Genomic DNA, 18,632 nt, shown 5'->3' on the forward strand with positions numbered 1-18,632 from the left:
GGGTTGACTTACCTGAATAGCTGCACAACAGATTTTTCACCATCTCGGTCTGCATGACAATAAATTACTTGGAATCCATTACAGTCCCCAAGTAGATGGGTCCTTGTTGACTTGGGTTTACTTCAGTCATTGAGAATTCAAAAGTAGGTGTCACAGATTCTCAGTGAGGGAACCAGTGATTTCACACTGAGGTGAGAAAAATTTCTTCAACATCCATGCAGCCATTAAGATTAATTATGATATTAATTTGACAAATCCTCCCTGTTCTGGCCCCCATATCTCGATTTATCTCACTGTCCAAACATCTTTGGATCTGATTTGGGTGTACTCAACAGCTCAGCACCTAGATCCCTTTGGGTCAGAGATCCAAAGATTTATGGGTAGTCAGGCAATTGAGGGCTGTGGTGAGATCAGTAAGGACTCTTCGAGTTAATTCTGCTGTGTTTCTCTGAATGGGGATCCTAGTTTGAATATTGAATTCTTGTGGTCTGCTGCCTGGCAACTACAATCCCATATATAATGACTGCACTGAAAAATTCTCAAATTCCATTCACATTCTTTAACTGTACATCCAACGTAAGCTGTATAACCCTCTGATTTTAACTCAATTTTTTAAAAGGCAGGCAGAACAGGGCCCTCTAGTGGCTGTCCCTCTGAAAAACAAGTATACCATTTTGGATACTGTTGAGGGGGATGACCTGCTGGATACAATCAATGGCAATCAGGTCTCTGGCATGGAGTCTGGTGCTTTGGCTAAGAAGGAAAGTGGAGGAAATCGTGAATCCCAGATGGTATGTGGCTTTTCTGCTGCCAGGGTCCAGGACATCTCAGATCAAGTTCATGACATTCTTAGGTGGGAGGGTGATCAGCCAGATGTCATGGTCCATGTAGGGACCAATGACATAGGTAGGAAAGGTGAGGAGGTCCTGCAAGGAGAGTTCAGGGTGTTAGGTGCTAGGTTGAAGAGGAGGACCTCCAGCGTAGTTATCTCAGGATTGCTTCTCATGCCATGTGCTGGAGAGGTTAGAAATGGGAAGATAAGGCAGCTTAACATGTAGCTGGAGACATGGTGTAGTAGGAAGGTTTCAGGTTTCTAGATCTCTGGACTCTGTTCCAGGGAAGGTGGGATCTGTACCGACGGGAAGGATTGCATCTGAACTGGAAACAGATTAATATCCTGACAGGTAGGTTTATTAGTCTTGTCCCAATGGATTTAAACTCGATTTGCAGGGGGAGGGGAACCAGAATGTTAGTGAAAGGAGGAGGATAAAGGTCATGCGAGGACTACACCTATAGACAGAAATCAAAAATTTGCACATGATAGAAATTTTCTCAGGTGTATTTGTTTTAATGCAAGGAATATTGTGAGAAAAGATGTCGAGTGTAGGGCATGGATAGAAGCATGGGATTACAACATTATTGTTATTAGTGAGACTTGGTTGCAGAAGAGGCAGGACTGGCAGCTCAATGTTCTAGTGTTCTGTTGCTTCAGATGTGATAGAGGGGAGGGATGAAGAGGGGAGGAGTGGCATTGCTAGTCATCTCAGCTGTGCGAAGTCAGGACACCCAGTAGGGTTTGTTTACAGAGACCATGTGGGTGGAGTTGAGGAATGGGAAGGTGTGGCCACACTAATAAGTTTGTATTATAGACCGTTCAATAGTCAGAGAGAATTGGAGGAGCGAATCTGTAGAGATAGCAGACCGATGTAAGAAACAGAACGTTGTGATAGTAGGAGATTATAACTTTCCAAATATTGACTGGGACTCCCATACTGTAAAAGGGCTGGAAGGCTTGGAGTTTGTGAAATGTGTTCAGGAATGTTTTCTAAATCAAAATATAGAGGTACCAACAAAAGAGGATCTAATATTTAATCTCCTATTGGGGAACAAGACAGGTCAGGTGACAGATGCATGTGTAGGCGAACATTTTGGGTCCAGTGACTATAACGTCATTTGCTTCAAGTTAATTATGGAAAAGGATATGTCTGGTCCTCCAGTTGGGATTCTAAATTGGAGGAAGGAAAATTTTGTGGAAATGAGAAAGGATCTGGGAAGAATGGATTGGGATATGTTGTTTTCTGGCAAGAGTGTGTTAATTAAGTGGATGGCCTTCAAATGTGAAATTTTGAAAGTGCAGAGTTTGCATGTTCCTATTAAGATTAAAGGCAAAGTTAACAGGTGTAGTTTAACTTTGAAAAGTTATCGACTCTTATTCACTACAAGGCAGTAGACACTTCCACCTCCTTAATCTCCTTATGTTCCATGATACTTTTTTCTTGTTTCCCTTCCTTCCTTATACACTATGCCAGTTTCCTGAGTAAATACTGATGCAAAAAAAACCTGTTTAAGATCTGAGGTATTAAAGATTATCAAAGGGCTTGACAGGGTGAAATCAGAGTACATGTTCCCAATGATGGGAGAGACTAGGACCAGAGGGCATAGTTTTTTTTTTGTTTTTTTTAAATTTTTTTTTTCACACCATAAATCACATTAGCCATGATATACACTATTTCTTTTTCACACATATACAGTGACTTTTTCTCCCCCCCCCTCCTCCCAAGCCACCCCCCCACCCCCCCCTCATCCATTTTAGGTATACAATCTAGGTTGCATTAAGCCAGTCAGACAATGTTGTCATTCAACAAAAATACACCAGAAATTCTACTGAGTCCATTCTTTTCTTTCCTTCTCCTTCCATCAACTTAGGTAATGTTTGTCCCCGGTAGGTTTTCGCTATTGTATTTAATGTAAGGCTCCTATACTTGTTCGAATATTTCAATATTATTTCTTAACCTATATGTTATTTTTTCTAAAGGAATACATTTATTCATTTAAATTTAGTAGTTTCTTCCTTTTAATTTGGTTATGTATTCCATTAATATTTAAAGTCATATAGTTCAGCGTAGCCCTTTTATATTTTGTTTATCTTCTCTTTCCGTTTTTCCATCATTACCTTTCCTCCTTTTCCATTTCTGTTTTCTTATTTTCAACTCTTTATAAGACAACATTCCTACAACATCCAACATTTTCCTTATTCTCCTATTTCTATCTTATTTATCCCCAATCTCCCCTTCCCCTCCTGAGTTGTCCTTTATCCCTTGTCGGACAACCACATCTCCCCTCTCCATTTGGATTTGCGAATCCACTCACAAGCGTCAACTGATTTTGCAGTGACCGCTATTTCCCCCCACCCCGCCCCCCCCAGAAAAGATTTCACTTTTCATATGTCACAAAGGTCACTCTTTTAATTCCCTCCTTATTCTCTCTATTCCATTACCTTCCCTTATTAATTCTTGTCTATACTATCTATATTTTCCTCTAAGTACAGATACATTCACGTATGCACATTATCTCTATTCACTCTTATACCTCTTTACCCGCATACATATCAATCGTGATCATTTTTACTCTCATTACCCGTCTTCATCCCTCAGTCTATTTTTGTCTTTACCCACGTACATATCAATCGTGATCATTTTAACTCTCATTACCCGTCTTCCTCCCTCAGTCTATTTTTGTAATTGTTCTGCAAATTTTCGTGCTTCTTCTGGATCCGAGAATAGTCTGTTTTGTTGTCCTGGAATAAATATTTTCAATACCCTTTCTTCCATAAAATCGCCTTTGCTGTATTGAACTCTTTTCTCTTCTTTAGGAGTTCAAAACTTATATCTGGATAAATGAAGATTTTTTGCCCTTTATACTCCAGTGGTTTGTTGCCCTCTCTTACTTTTTCCATTGTCTTCTCCAGTACCTTTTCTCTTGTAGTATATCTTAGGAATTTTACTACAATAGATCTTGGTTTTTGTTGTGGTTGTGGTTTAGAGGCCAATACTCTATGTGCCCTTTCTATTTCCATTTCTTGCTGTAGTTCTGGACATCCTAGGGTCTTAGGGATCCACTCTTTTATAAACTCCCTCATATTCTTGCCTTCTTCATCTTCCTTAAGGCCCACTATCTTTATGTTATTTCTTCTGTTATGGTTTTCCATTGTATCTATTTTTTGAGCTAGTAGTTCTTGTGTCTCTTTAGTTTTTTTATTAGATTCCTCCAATTTCTTTTTTAAGTCTTCTACCTCCATTTCTGCTGCTACTGCCCGCTCTTCCATCTTGTCCATTTTCTTTCCCATTTCTGTTAAGGTCATCTCTATTTTATTCATTTTCTCTTCTGTGTTGTTTATTCTTTTTCTTAAATCCTTAAATTCCTGTGTTTGCCATTCTTTAAATGACTCCATGTATCCTTTAATAAGAGAAAGTATATCCTTTATCTTGCCTTTCTTTTCTTCTTCTATTTCACTGTATTCTTCCTCTTCCTCTTCTTCTTCCTCTGGGTTGGCCATCTGTTGTTTCTTTGTTGCCCTTTCCTTCTCTTCTTTCTTGTTTCTATTGTCTTCTGTGGTCTCTTCTTGCTGCAGGTGTTCTGCAGCTGTCGTTGCCGGCTGTGGAGATCGACTCCCCAGCTGGTCCCCCCTCCCGTCGGTGTGTTTTTTTTCATGCGCGGTTGCGCACTTTTACTCGGCTCAGCGAGCCATTTTTGTAGTCCATTATTTACCGACCTGAGGAAGCGGGTTTCTCTCTCCGCAGCGGGCCTCTTCGGACAGGTAAGGCCTTCACCTTTTTCCTCCTTTGTCTTCTCTTCCTCTCTTCTTACCGTTGCTTTCGATTTTTCTTTTTTTGTCGCCATCTTCTTTCCACCTTTATACTCACTTTTCTGTAACTTTTATTTCTGTGCCTTTGTGTTTTCCTTTGTTTTTCCCGACTTTTCTGGAGAGGGCTGGAGTTCACCGTCCGGCCACTACTCCATCACGTGACTCCTCGACCAGAGGGCATAGTTTAAGAATACAGGGAAGTCCATTTAAGACAGAATGAGGAGAAATTATTTTACCCAGAGAGTTGTGGATCTGTGGAATGCATTGCCACAGAGGGGAGTGGGGGCAGATTCGCTGGATAGATTTAAGAGAGAGTTGGATAAGGCTCTTGTGGACAGGGGAGTTCAGGGTTATGGGGATAAGGCTGGGATTGGTTATTGAATTAGAAAGATTAGCCATGATCCGATAATTGGCGGTGCTGGCTTGACGGGCCAATTGGCCTACTCCTGCACCTATTGTCTATAACATTACTTGAGGCTCCACACATAGTTGATCACTCTGATCCTCTAGGGGACGAATTTTGTTCCTGACTAACCTTTTACTCTTCATATAATTGTAGAAACCCTTTGGGTTTACCTACACATTATCTGCCAAAGCAACCTCATGTCTCTTTGCCTTCCTGATTTCCTTCTTGGATATTTTCTTGCATTTTATGTACTCTTCAATATCAATATCCCTGGTTTTCAAGGGATATTGATGATTTGATTAAGAAGAGGGAGGTGTATGGCAAGTATAGGCAACAAAGAGCTAATGAGGTACTTGAAGGATACAGAGAATGCAAGAAAATATACAGGAAGGAAATCAGGAAGGTAAAAAGAAGACAAGAGGTTGGTTTCCAGATAAAGTAAACCTGAAGGGTTTCTACAAGTATATTAAAAGGATAGTGCTCACTTCGGCAACACATACTAAAATTGGAATGATACAGAGAAGAAGAGTAAAAGGATAGTCAGGGACAAAATTCGTCCCCTAGAGGATCAGAGTTCTCAACTATGTGTGGAGCCTCAAGTAATGGGGGAGATTTTAAACAGGTTTTTTTGCATCAGTATTTACTCAGGAAACTGGCATAGTGTATAAGGAAGGAAGGGAAACAAGTAGGTGTCAGAGAACATATGGAGATTAAGAAGGTGGAAGTGCTTGCTGCCCTTGCAGTGAATAAAGGTCAATAAATCCCCTGGGCCGGATATGATATTCCCTCAGACCTTGAGGGGAACTAGTAGAGAAAGTGCAAGACCCTGGCAGATAAATTCAAAATATCCTTAGCCATGGGTGAGCTGCCAGAAGATTGGAGGGTACCTCATGTTGTCCTGTTGTTTTTTAAAAAAAAACACTCCAAAAATAATCCAGGTAATTATAGGCCTGAGAGCCTGATGTCAACAGTAGATGAATTATTGGAAGGAGTTCTGAGAGATAGGATATATAGGTATTTGGACAGCCATGGGCTGATTAAGGACAGTCAGCATGGCTTTTGCGTGGTAGATAGTCTTTCACAAACCTTGTAGAGTTTTTCAAGGAGATTACCAAGAAAGTAGATGAAGGAAGTGCTGTGGATGTTGTCTACATGTGCTTTAGAAAAGCCTTTGTCAAGATCCCACATGGGAGGTTAGTTCAGAAGGTTCAGACACTAGGTATCTATGGTGAAGTTCATGCTGGATTTGAAATTGGCTGTGTGGGAGAAAACAGAGAGGTAGTGAATGGCCTGTGGTGTGGTGTGGCTCACGGATCGGTGCGGAGACCATTGTTGATTGTCATCTATATAAATTATCAGGATGATAATGTGGTAAATTGGATCAGCAAGTTTGCTGGTGACACAAAGATTGGAGGCGCTGTGGACAGGGAAGAAGATTTTCAGAGCTTGCAGAGGGATCTGGACCAACTGGGAGAATGGGCCAAAAAAAATGGCAGACAGAGTTCAATGCAGACAAGTGTGAGGTGATGCATTTTGGAAGAGCAAACCAAGGTAGGACATGCATATTAAATGGTACGGCACTGAGGAATGTGGAGGACCAAAGAGATCTGGGAATACAGATGCATTGTTCCCTGAAGGTGGCGCTGCAGGTGGACAGGGTTGTGAAGAAAGCTTTTGACATCTTATCCTTTATAGGAGTTGGGATGTTACGTTGAAATTGTTTGACATTGATGAGGCCAAATTTGGAATATTGTGTGCCATTCTAGTTGCCTAACTACAGGAAGGATATCAATAAGATTGAAAGAGTGCAGAGAAGATTTAATAGGATGTTGACGGGTCTTTAGGAGTTGAGATACATGGAAAGATTAAGCAGGTTAGGACTTTATTCCTTGGAGCGAAGATGAATGAGGGGAGATTTGATAGAGGTTTACAAGATTATGAGAGGTATAGACAGAGTGGATGCGAGTAGGCTTTTTCCACTTAGATTGGGGGAGATAAATACTAGGTCATAATTTTAAGCTGAAAGGGGAAAGATTTAGGCAGAACATTAGGGGGAAGTTCTTCACTCAGAGAGTGGTGGGAATGTGGAATGGGCTGCCACCTGATATGGTGAATGCGGGCTCCATCTTGTGTTCTAAGAATAGATTGGATCGATTCATGGATGGGAGAGGTCTGGAGGGTTATGGAGTGGGAGGGAGCAGGTCAGTGGGACTAGTGGAATAGTGGTCGCCACAGACTAGAAGGGCTGAATGGCCTGTTTTTTTTGTGCTGTAGTGTTCTATACCTGATTTATTTTTGTTACTCCATCGATGAACCTTTAACTCTCCATTTTAATCTCTGTAGTTTTCCTCCATGAACCTCTTTCATGCTCAGATACTCTTTAAAATAAAAAGTATCTTAATAATCATACTTGCTCCAAAGACTAAAATACACCCTTGAGTTAGTTAATTACCTAATCAGTGTGTCTTTCATTCAAATACAGAAGTAATTAGTGTTGGAACATCAAATCTACAAAATTGCAGCTCATGTGAAAACTAGACTGCAGTGAAGTGTTCCTGAACTGAAAACTCTGTTATTAAACTCTTGATGTTGATGAGAAATTTTCATTGCTTAGCTCACTTTCATTAGCTACAAAGTCTGATTTAATTTTGCTTAAATTCATCATTACTTATCAATGAAAGATAATGGCCCTTTTTTTTTCAGCTTCTCTTTTGACATTTACGAGGGTGCCATTATTTACAGTCAGAGTAATTTTCCTTCCCCAAGTTTCTGTCTTTCTTTAGTTGGAACATTGACTCTGGAATGAATTATTTCCCTGCTCCTCACAACTAGCATTGGAAGCTGTCCAGACCAAAATCAAAGGAGGTCAATTGGTTGTTTTTCCTGAAGAATCAACCTGACTTTTATTTTTAGGAGAACAAAGTGGATTGACTAAGTTTGGCATTTATCACTGAGCCACCATTTTTGTATTTGATCACTTGTAGGAGTAAGTTCTTTGGTGATCAGCACAGGTTTTTCAAAATGATTAAATGTATCGTGGAGTCCTATGGCATCAAAACAGGTCCAGGTTGTCAGTGCCAAACCAACATGCCCTCTTGCTTTATTCCCACTCCCGTATTAGGCCCATACCACTCCAATCCCTACCCATCATGTAGTTGTACAAATCCCAGCATGCCTACTTTGACCACTTTGTCCGACACCATGTTCCATATGCCCACCGCCTTCGGAGTGAAAAACAGTCGCTTCTCATCCCCTCTAAATCTCAACCCCTTCATCTTATAGTTATGTCTTCTTGACTTGGATTTTCTCACTCCAGGAGCCAGATTGTTGCAAGCATCCCAAATGCTCTCTCCTCGACTGTCTACCCATGCTTCACCATTTGGTCTTCAGTGATGAGTTGAGGATGTACATCAAGGCCCCAACAATTTTCTTCCTGCTTTTCTGCAATGCTCTAGGATACATGTGGTCTGGGTCCACAGGTTTATCCATCTTGATACGATTTAAGACTAATAACATCTCCATTACTGATGCAGACGTGCTCTCGGCTATCCTTAATTACCTCCTTCCCCTCCCACTCCTGCATATCATGTTCAAAGTAAAGGCATTCACAAAATATTCATGCAAGATCTTCCCCACCTCCTCTTGGCTCTACACATGGACTTCCCTCCTGAGCTTTCAGGGACCTATTTTTCCCTTGTGACTCCTTTGTTCTTAAAATCTTTTTAGGATTCTCCTTTGCACTGTCTGCTAAAGCCATATCATGACCTCTTTTGGCCCTGCTTATTTCACTCTTCACAATGCTCCTACATTATATTCCTCAAGGTATTCCCTCGAACCTGTCTGTCTGTGCCTGCCAAGCTATACATCTCTTGTAACTGGGCTTGTTAGGCATTCCTACGCTTTACACAAATGTGTTTGAGGCCCTCTGAAATGCCTCCCATTTAGCAGCTTTCACTTTCTAATATTTGTTTCTGGTCAACTATTGCCAATTTATGCCTAATCTTGTTGAAATTGGCCTTGCAACTATTTAGGATTTTAATGTTTCCCTTTTCCATGACCATCTTAAAGCTTTTACAATTTGTGGTGCCTTGTTGCTTATCTACAGATGATATGCTGTTCATTTCTGTATATAAGTATTAAACCAGTGCTGACCAAGTTAAGTTTTGTTTAAAATGAACATGGGATCTTGGACATTCAGAATAGAGACATACAAGTGCGCAACTGTGGAATGTCATGCTAAAGCCTTTAGAAAATGCTACAGGGAAGTCCTAGAATCACAATAGGGTAATAACAACTTTAAAAATAATTATAGGATTGAAGAGATTCAAAATAGATTTGTGTTGGGAAAATCATGTTTGATCAATATACTCGAGTTCTCAGAGCAAGCGATTCATAGAATAAATACATGGGAACAAGTGAATGTGGTGCACTTATTTTCAAAATGCTTTGGATATTCTGGTTAGTCAACAAGCATGGAATGCAAACTTCAAGGTAAAATATTGAGAATAGTTTATTGGCTCAAGAAGACTGTGTAAAATAAGTGGATCTCTCTTGGGTTGGTAAGCTACGACCAGTGGAGCATTGCAGGTATCAGAACTTTGACTCCAGCAATTTGCAATCCATTGAATGGTTTGCCTGAGGGGGGCAATTAAGTTTGATGATGCTATATGACTATATACCATTGTGAGTAGGCAGGAGAATGTAAGGACGTTTTGAAGGAATGGACAAGCTGAGTGAGTAGGCAAGAGTAATGCAAATGTAATGTGGCCCATTTTGGTGTACAAAGCAGAAAGGTAGAATATTTTTTGAATGGTGCGAGAGTGGATAATGCTTGTGTTCACTGATTTGGATGTCCTTACACATCACTGAAAGCCATTGTGCAGATACAAGTGATTAAGAATGCAAATAATATTCTACTCTTTATTATGAGAGGATTTTAGTACAGAAAAATGAGGGGGGGGGGGCTTATTAAGCATTTATGTGGTACAGTGTACATTTTTGGTCTCATCTTAAAAGGCATAGTCTTTCCATAAAATGAGTGACTCCAAGAATCACTAGACTGGTCCCAACAATGGTGTTTGCTTCTGGAGGAGAAATTGAGATTAGACATGTATGCATCTAGAATTTAGAATGAGAGAAGATCTCATTAGAATTACTGAGATTACTACAGGACTTAACCGGTGGGACATTGAGAGAACAATTCCATGGCTGAGAATTCTCAACCCAGGGATCAAACTAAGGGGTAGGCCATTTAGAACTGGGAAGAGGTTACATTCCTTTGTTCATCATTGACCCTGGGATGAGGGGCTTTGATTGCTTTAAGAAGTTGAATTTGTTCTCGTGGAGAAAAAACTTGGAAGAGGTTCAAACATTTGGGCTCATGATAGAAAAAAAATTGGGGAAACTTTTCAATGGCGGGTGGGATCAGTAGCAGAGTGCTCAGGATTAAGTGCTGGAGGTCTGCAAAGTTGTTTCATACAACAAGTTGTGATTTGGACTATTGTCTAAAATGACAGTGGAGGGCGGGTTTGAGGCAGAGCTGAGGGGGAAAGAACAACGAAGTGATGATTCAACAAGACCAATAGGATGGTTGCACACCCAAAGTAGGTTGAATAACCATCTGTGCTGTATCATTCTAGAAAAAGGGGCAAAATTCTATAGTTTCAGTCCTGGCCCTTGTGAATTGGAGCTTTGTGTGAATTAAATTTTAGTGCTGTATTTTGTTGACTACTTTCGCATTACAGATTTAGTCGAAAACATGCACCTATTTTCATCTCTTTTCACTGGTGTTAATTATACAGTTCAATTTCTCTGAGCCTAATGATATCTTCTTTTTGTAGCTGGAACTAGCGCAAAAAAACCCGGATATCTACGCAGTTCCTATAAAACCATCAAAAGCAGAGCAGCCCCAGTTACACAGGTAAGGAGTTTGCTCACCAGTAATCCACTTTTCAAATGTATTAAGTTGTCATTTCTGTCTAATGGGACAAGCTATGGCATCATGCCCAAATTCAGCTGAAGGACCTGTTTCATGCTGTAGAACTCTGACTGTCAATTCTGTCATTGCCTTCAATGCCAAGTGCCTTTAATACCAAGTTATTCCATCAAAAGGATTAAATTATGCTATTTACAAAAAAATCAGTATGGTTGATAGAGGAATTGTTCCTTCTTGTAGAAAATTTGGAATGTGGCCTCCATTGCAAGAAGTTTTGATAATGGAATACAGAAATCATACAACATTTGTTGAGAACTTTGAGATTTCACCTGGAGTATTGTGTGTAGCTACAGTCCCTCGCTGAAGAGGATATGCTTGCAAATTAGAAATGTAGCGAAGTTTCAGAAGACTGATTCTTTGGGTGAGAAGTGATTGGGCTGATCAGGCTTCAGTTCACCAGAATGAAAAGGGATCTCATTAGGCCCTTTTATTAGAGTGAAAAAATGCAACCATAAAGGTGGAGATTCTCTGCCCTTAAGTCGCAGAACTTATTATCATAAATGCTCCATGAGCGGCTCCAATGCTTCGACTCCAATCCCTCTTCAACCTTGTTTCAGCAATGGAGCAGAATGCTCCACCATGCATCATAAATTTACTGCTGTTGCAAGAGACTGGCTAGGGGTGGCCTGATGACGCCGTCAGCCTGTGATCCAGGAGCCACCACTAGGGCTCCCATGGTGATTGGTGCTGGGGTTAAGGCTCCCTCCTGGGACTCGGAAATGTCCTCTTCTTGTTCCCCTCCACCCCTCACTCCTTCACCAAAGGCATCGAGACTGAGGAGCAGGAAGGCAATGAGGAGCCGGAGGCCCAGTGGGAGCAAGGAAAATCTGAACCCGCTAAACTGCCAGGGCCAGAGGGCGAAGGGACCTGGGTGCAGAGCTCCATGGCCTGGGAGGAAGGAGGGCAGATGCTGAGGAGTGGAGACAGAGAAGCAGGGCCAGGGAGTCCGATGGATACAAGAGGGGAGTGAAGAGCTGGAGGGGCAGTGCCAGGCGGAAGAGCTGGAAGAACAATCAACTGCCATCTTTGTTACCCATAATCCCTCACGCTCTGCTGCGTGGGGATTATGGGTAACGAAGACGGACATTGCTCAATGTGTGTTAGACCTCAGCGGCAGGTGGTGCTACGGCAGCACTCTCCCCTCCTCCATTAGCTCTGAAGGACACTACAAGGTGCCGCTCTTTATTAAAACGCCACAGGAGCAGCCTTTTAGGGCTGCTCCATAAAAAGATAAGTTCAAATTTTTCTCCATGGATGGAGCCGGGCTCGAGGCGGAGGCCTGGCATTAAAAACACCTATTGAGTGTCCAGACTATCTGCTCCAACCAGGATGTGAGGGTGAATGTTTCACCATTTGGAAGAAGTGTCATAACCTCAGGATGATGCAATCAACTAAGTAGAAATTTTATGTGGCATTCCCTGCTGCAGAAGACTACAGATGCACGTTGCTGAATGCATTTTGAAGTTGATAGATTTTCTAAACACGAAATCAAAGATAAAAGGCAAGAGCAGGGATGTGGGTCTGAGATAAAAGATCAGGCATGATTGTGTCAACAGAAGAATCAAAAGGCCCGTTCAAAAGGCCTGAACACACCAATGTTAAGCTACATAATCTCCCTCCTTATGACTAAAGGCATTCTCACCTGAATGTGGCAGAAGCGCCTCTCAGGTGCCATCGCCAACCCTCCTCCGGGAGGGATAATCAGCAGAGCGCTGCGCCGACGGACCTGAATGTGCAGCCACTGTTAGCGGCTGCTTAAGGGCAGGCTGATGACTCCATTAGCTGGCAACCCAACTCCCCGCTGCCTGAGAGCACCCACCCCTGCCCCACTACCTGACAACGCCCCCCCTGCACAGCTACCTGACAGCCCCCCCCCCACCCCACTGGGGAGGGGAGGTCAGCAGGGCCTATCGGTGCAGGGGCAGCCAGTGGGGGAAATTGGGGGGGAGCGGCCGGTGCAGGCTGTCACAGCCCGGCTGGCAGCTCCTGCTCTGGGGCCGCTCTCTGCAGCTCAAAAGGCGGCATAGCAATGGCGGTCTTCTCTACCCATAATCCCCCATGCAGTTGGAACTGTTGTAGGATACATAGAGTGGTTTTACTTGTGTGGGGGATTATGGGTAGGGAAGACTGCCATTGCTATGTCACATATTTATGATGGGGGCGCTGCGGCACCAGTCACCGCTGCATTAGTCACCCCGCCTCCATCAGATCCGGAGGAGCTCCGAGGCACCTCTGGATATGAATAGGCCTTTTCAGGTTGATCAAGCAACGCTGCAAGCAGCCTTTTAGGGCAGCAACCTGAAAGGTGAGTCCACGAGTTAAGATCCGCTCCTGCTGCCGCCCTCAAGGCAGCGGATCCACCTGAAAGGACCTAGAAGGGACATTAAAACCACCTCTTATTCTCTGTTTTCATGAAAAGGATTGTGTTATGGACATGTTCAGAGATTCTCCTCCCCCATCTCTTTTGAGATCATGAAACAATGCACTTGTACCCCATTGCATGTAAACTGTTGTTAAGCAAGGTAGCTGGGAATGCAATGTACAGGTGGGTAATTAGGTAGAGGGACAGATCTGCAATGATCTGGAGCAGCAAAACCAGTTGTGAAGGATAGAACCTGAATACATTTAATGTGAGCAACAGAAACTTGTGGTGGAGCCAGACACTACAATATGACTTCCCATTTGTTTCTGTTTCAGTGAGGTCAAAATAATTTCCTTGGGGTTTTTTTTGTTCAATTATCACCTCAGAGGGCTCAGAGGTTTAGCATTCCTTTTCTATTTACTACAGCAGGCTGTTACGTTTGTGCACTTTTTTTATTTGCTTTCTTTTATGTGGGGCTCTCAGTCTGGCTCTTGGTCTTTGTCTTGCTCTAGCTAGCGTGCTCCCTCTGGGCGCACGCTCTGACTCTGGCACATGCTCTCTCGCGCACGCGTGTGCTTTCTCTCTCTCTCTCTCTCTCTCTCTCTCTCTCTCTGGCACACTTCTCCTTCCCTCTCTCTCTCACTCTGTCGCTCTGTGTCTTTCTAATATTCTCTCTTTCTCTCTCTCTCTCTCTCTCTCTCTCTGGCACACTTCTCCTTCCCTCTCTCTCTCGCTCTGACGCTCTGTGTCTTTCTAATATTCTCTCTTTCTCTCTCTCTTTCTCTCTCTCTCTTTCTCTCTCTCTCTCTCTCTGGCACACTTCTCCTTCCCTCTCTCTCTCGCTCTGTCACTCTGTGTCTTTCTAATATTCTCTCTTTCTCTCTCTGTTTCTCTTGCACTTGCTCTCTCTCTCTCTCTCTCTCTCTCTCTTTCTCCCTCTCCCCCCCCCTCCCCTTGCATGCTCTCTCTCTTTCCCTTGCGCACTCTCTCTCGCACTCTGTCTGTCTCTGCCGCTCACTCTCTGGCTCTGTCATGCTCTCTCTCTGGTATGCTCCTTCCCTGGTGCGCGCACATTTGTTCCCTCCCTGTGGCTCTCTCTTGTTCTCTCTTCCCCTCTCTCTGTGGCTCCCCCCTCTCTCTGTGGCTCCCCCCCTCTCTCTGTGGCTCCCCCCCTCTCTCTGTGGCTCCCCCCCTCTCTCTGTGGCTCCCCCCCTCTCTCTGTGGCTCCCCCCCTCTCTCTGTGGCTCCCCCCCTCTCTCTGTGGCTCCCCCCCTCTCTCTGTGGCTCCCCCTCTCTCTCTGTGGTGTCTCTCTCTCTCTGTGTGGCATTTTTCTCTCTGTGGCATTTTTTTCTCTCTCTCTCTGCGTTTCTCTCTCTGCTTGCGTTGCTCTCTCTCTCTGCGTCCCTCACTCTCTCTCTCTCTCTGCGTCCCTCTCTCTCTCTCTCTCGGTGTCCCTCTCTCTCTCTCTCTCTCTCTCTTTCTCTCTCTCTGCCTCTGTCCCTCTATCTCTCTCTGGGTCCCTCTCTCTCTCTCTCTCTCTCTCTCTCTCTCTCTCTGCATCTCTCTCTCCCTCTCTCTCTCTCTCTGCATCTCTCTCTCTCTCTCTCTCTCTCTCTCTCTCTCTCTCTCTCCTTCTGTCTGCATCTCTCTCTCTCCTTCTCTTTGCTTCTGCATCCCCCCCCCCAACCATCTCTCTCTCTCTCTCTGCGTCCCTCTCTGGCTCACTTTCACACTCACTCTGGCTCTGTGTCGTTCTCTCTGTGTCGCTGTCTTGCTCTCGCTCTCTCTTTTAGTCTCATTCTCTCACACTCCATCTATTGGCACAGCAGAAAGCCAACAAATTCAATCTGAATGAGTGAAATTTTGGCTGAAGCTTCAAAATTGATGAAAATGGGTTTGTTGTTATAAGCATTATAGAATGTACATATGCACTAAAATTCATACTTGCTGCAGTCATAAAGGTACTTTGTAAAACTAATTTTTATATTTTGGCTAAATATTGAATTTTAAGCAGTTAATTGGCTGAACGAGAAGCTAGAGTGGCTCATTGTCTCAGGTAGCATCCATGGATTAAAATGGTCATTCTGTGTTTCAAGTTTGGACCTCTATTGAGACTAAAGTATATCGGGGAGGGGGAAGAAGCCAGGGAGGGGCTAAGAGGTATTGGACCAAAGGTGGGAAGGAGGAGAGACAAATAAAGGGAGAGACCATTGGGGGTGTGGTCATTTCAAGAGAAAAATATGAATATGAGTAGGTAAAGAGACCTACTCTTTATCTGGTGGGACCCAGGTAGAGGTCCCACCAGATAAGGGGTCACCTAAACGTGGACAAATCAATGTTCATGCCATTAGGTTTAAGGCTGTCCAAGAGAGAGATGATTTTTAAATTTGCATTTGACCAGACCCTCATTATGGGGATGAGGCAGATGACTGATAAGCGTGAGTGGAAAGGGTGAAGGTAATTAAAATGATCGGCAATTGGGTGTTCATTCTTGAACCACGAGCAGACCGTGGGAAAATCGCAGAGATAGAGAGCAGATAGGTGGATCTGCTCTCTCAGAATTCCGTGCGGCAGTGAAGCCTCTCCATGAGTGTGCCATGCATACAGCCTTTACTCTGCCACACAGAATTCTGGGAGGGCATATCTCTCCCTCTCTCTCTCTCTCTCTCTCTGCAATTTTCCCACAGTCTATAAATTGTGCACTTGTGTGTTTTATTGCCAGTACCACTTTCTTACTGTCCTTTATAAATTTATAAAGGTTTATATAGGTTGGCTCTATAACAGGGGCGAAAGGACTCATACTGTGCCATTCATAATACTTAATTATGTTATAATTGGGAATGGTTAATTTTGTTTAAATACATTGATCAGGATTTAGTAAATTGAATACAAAGTTTATACCTTTTTAATCTTTTGTTTCCTTCACATGTCACTACTTTGTCCCTGGATAGTCCGTGTCCTTTTCATACTGGGCTAATCAGCACACAGGCATCAGATAACCCCGGGGATGATACACCCTACCTAGGCGGTCCATTCCTGGTGTGATTTGACACCTCTGTGCCGATTCACAAGCATTCACACTGCCCCTTTAACTTGTATATTGGCCTTTAATTACTAAGATAAGGTGCCAGTGTGAGAGGGGCTTTTGTAACTGTCTTCTCAATAACACACAATTGAGAGGGCAGGTTAAGGCTATCTGGTCATGACTTGACATTTTCATATCATCCATCTCACTTTCTCCAGTTACCAACCAACCACCACCTCCCCCCTTCCTGCCCTTGCCCCATCCATTTCACCATCCTTGGGGAAGCACAGTTAACACAGCAGTTAGCTCAACACTATTACAGCGCCAGTGTTCAAATCTGGTGCTGAATGTAAGGAGTTGGTACATTCTCTCCATATCTGCATGGATTTTCTCCAGGTGCTTCGGTTTCCTCCCACCCTCCAAAATATATGGGGTTGTAGGGTAATTGGGGGGCACAGGTTTTAATTGTTGGAATCGGCTTCTACCATGTTGGAAATAAAATAAAAGGCTTCATAAGCACCTGGATAGAGAGGAAAAACCTCAAGTGTCAGAGTTTACGGAGTCAAACTCCTTGCCTGAAACTAGATCTCAAAAGAGGGCCCAGGAAAGAGCAGATGGAGTGTCACACTGCCAGAGGTGCCTTCTTTCAAATGGCTGTCTACTTTCTTGAAGGACAAAAAAAATTCATTGTTTATTGTCATGTTTGATAAAATGCTTTGTTTTGTGTGCTGTCCGGGCAAGTCAACTGTATTTAAGTGCAGCGGGTGGTACTATAGCAAAACCAGAAGGCAAGGTGTAGTGTTACAATAAGTCATAGGGCAGGGTATAGACAAAAGTACAGTTGCATCTGTGCAAGGGCACAATCTTTTACTGACGAGGTTCATTGAAGACTCTTATAACAGCTGGAAACAAAGTGTTCCTGATTTAGAAGTTCATTTTTTCAAGCTCATGTATCTTCTGCCTGATGGAAGAAGGAAGGAAATCAAAGGAAACCATTTCAAACTGAATACTAACTCTAATGTCCAGACTAGTATTTATCCTTCAACTTGGGCTCGCATTTTAAATTCCCCAGCATGTCCGCTTTGATCAGGTGGGCAGAAATGGTTAAATGGAATATTCATTGTCTCTTGGAGAAACCAAAAGGAAGCGTCAATCTAAATTTCCCCCAGCTCACAGGATTATTTGGTACAGCATTTGTCCAATGTTTTTCTGTTATATTCCTTTTTCACCACAGGATCGTAGTTTGGCCACATTGTCATCTGTGGCAGGATTTAAGGTTTAAGTTTATTTGTCACAAAATAACTAGTACAGTGAGATTTCTTCTGCAAAAAGACTCATAGGTTATCTCTAACTTTTGGATGGTAGTGTAAAGAGCTCAATTTGCAGAGTTTAGGACTTTAATGAAAAGGAAGATCAATTTGTACCAAGCAAGGGCATTGTGACTGTACTCATTCAGGAGCCTGTTAACATGTACTTTTACACTCTTTCGGAGGAGGGAGAGGATAATATGACCAGGGTGTGATGGGTCCTTCAGTGTGTTGCCTGCATTTGCCAGGCAGTGGGAGATGTAGGGAAGGGAAGAGGAGGGAAGTTTGCATTATCTCCTGTTATCATAATGCTTTGTGAAATTACTCAAGCTGTTCTAAAATAATCTGTCCATGTTATATTAAAAGTTGTTCTTTTAAGTAAATTCTATCAGTAAACTAATTGAATGTTGCTCTGACTCAGACATCTACAGAGTCTTGTATTACAGTAATTGTTCACATGCTCAGTACACTAACTTCCAAATTGTCATCATAAAAATCTGTGACTTTATTTTAGTTGCATGGGGAAAATTGAAAGCATTGCTGACCCATGTCTAGAATCAGAATTTATTATCATGAATAGGTCACAAAATGTGTTGTTTTGCGACAGCATCACAGTGAAAATGTTACTATAAATTACATTTCATATAACCATATAACTATATAACCATATAACTGTTTACGGCGTGGAAACAGGCCATTTCGGCCCTTCAAGTCCACGCCGGTTCACTTGAACAATGCAACAGATTCACTTCTTCCTGTAAAGTGGAAAATCTTAATGAAAAATAAATAAATAGTGCAAGAAAAAGGGAGAAGATAAGGTAGTGTCTGTTGTTCATTGTCCATTCAGAAATATGTTGGCAGAGAGGAAGAAGCTGTCCCTGTCTTCAGGCT

At 42.7% G+C, this 18,632-nt stretch overlaps 1 protein-coding gene across 8 annotated transcripts in view; it reads left to right on the top strand.

The window, feature by feature from the left end:
• The window catches only part of tjp2a (tight junction protein 2a (zona occludens 2)), a 201,705-nt gene that overhangs the window by 180,038 nt on the left and 3,035 nt on the right, over positions 1 to 18,632 (top strand). For all 8 annotated transcript variants that reach the window (XM_069922298.1, XM_069922276.1, XM_069922273.1 and 5 more), the window contains one exon: positions 10,892 to 10,971. In XM_069922298.1, coding sequence (XP_069778399.1) covers positions 10,892 to 10,971 — 80 coding nt within the window. The remainder of the gene's footprint in view (positions 1 to 10,891; positions 10,972 to 18,632) is intronic.

The sequence above is a fragment of the Narcine bancroftii genome, chromosome 1, assembly GCF_036971445.1.
Source record: "Narcine bancroftii isolate sNarBan1 chromosome 1, sNarBan1.hap1, whole genome shotgun sequence".
NCBI lineage: Eukaryota > Metazoa > Chordata > Chondrichthyes > Torpediniformes > Narcinidae > Narcine > Narcine bancroftii.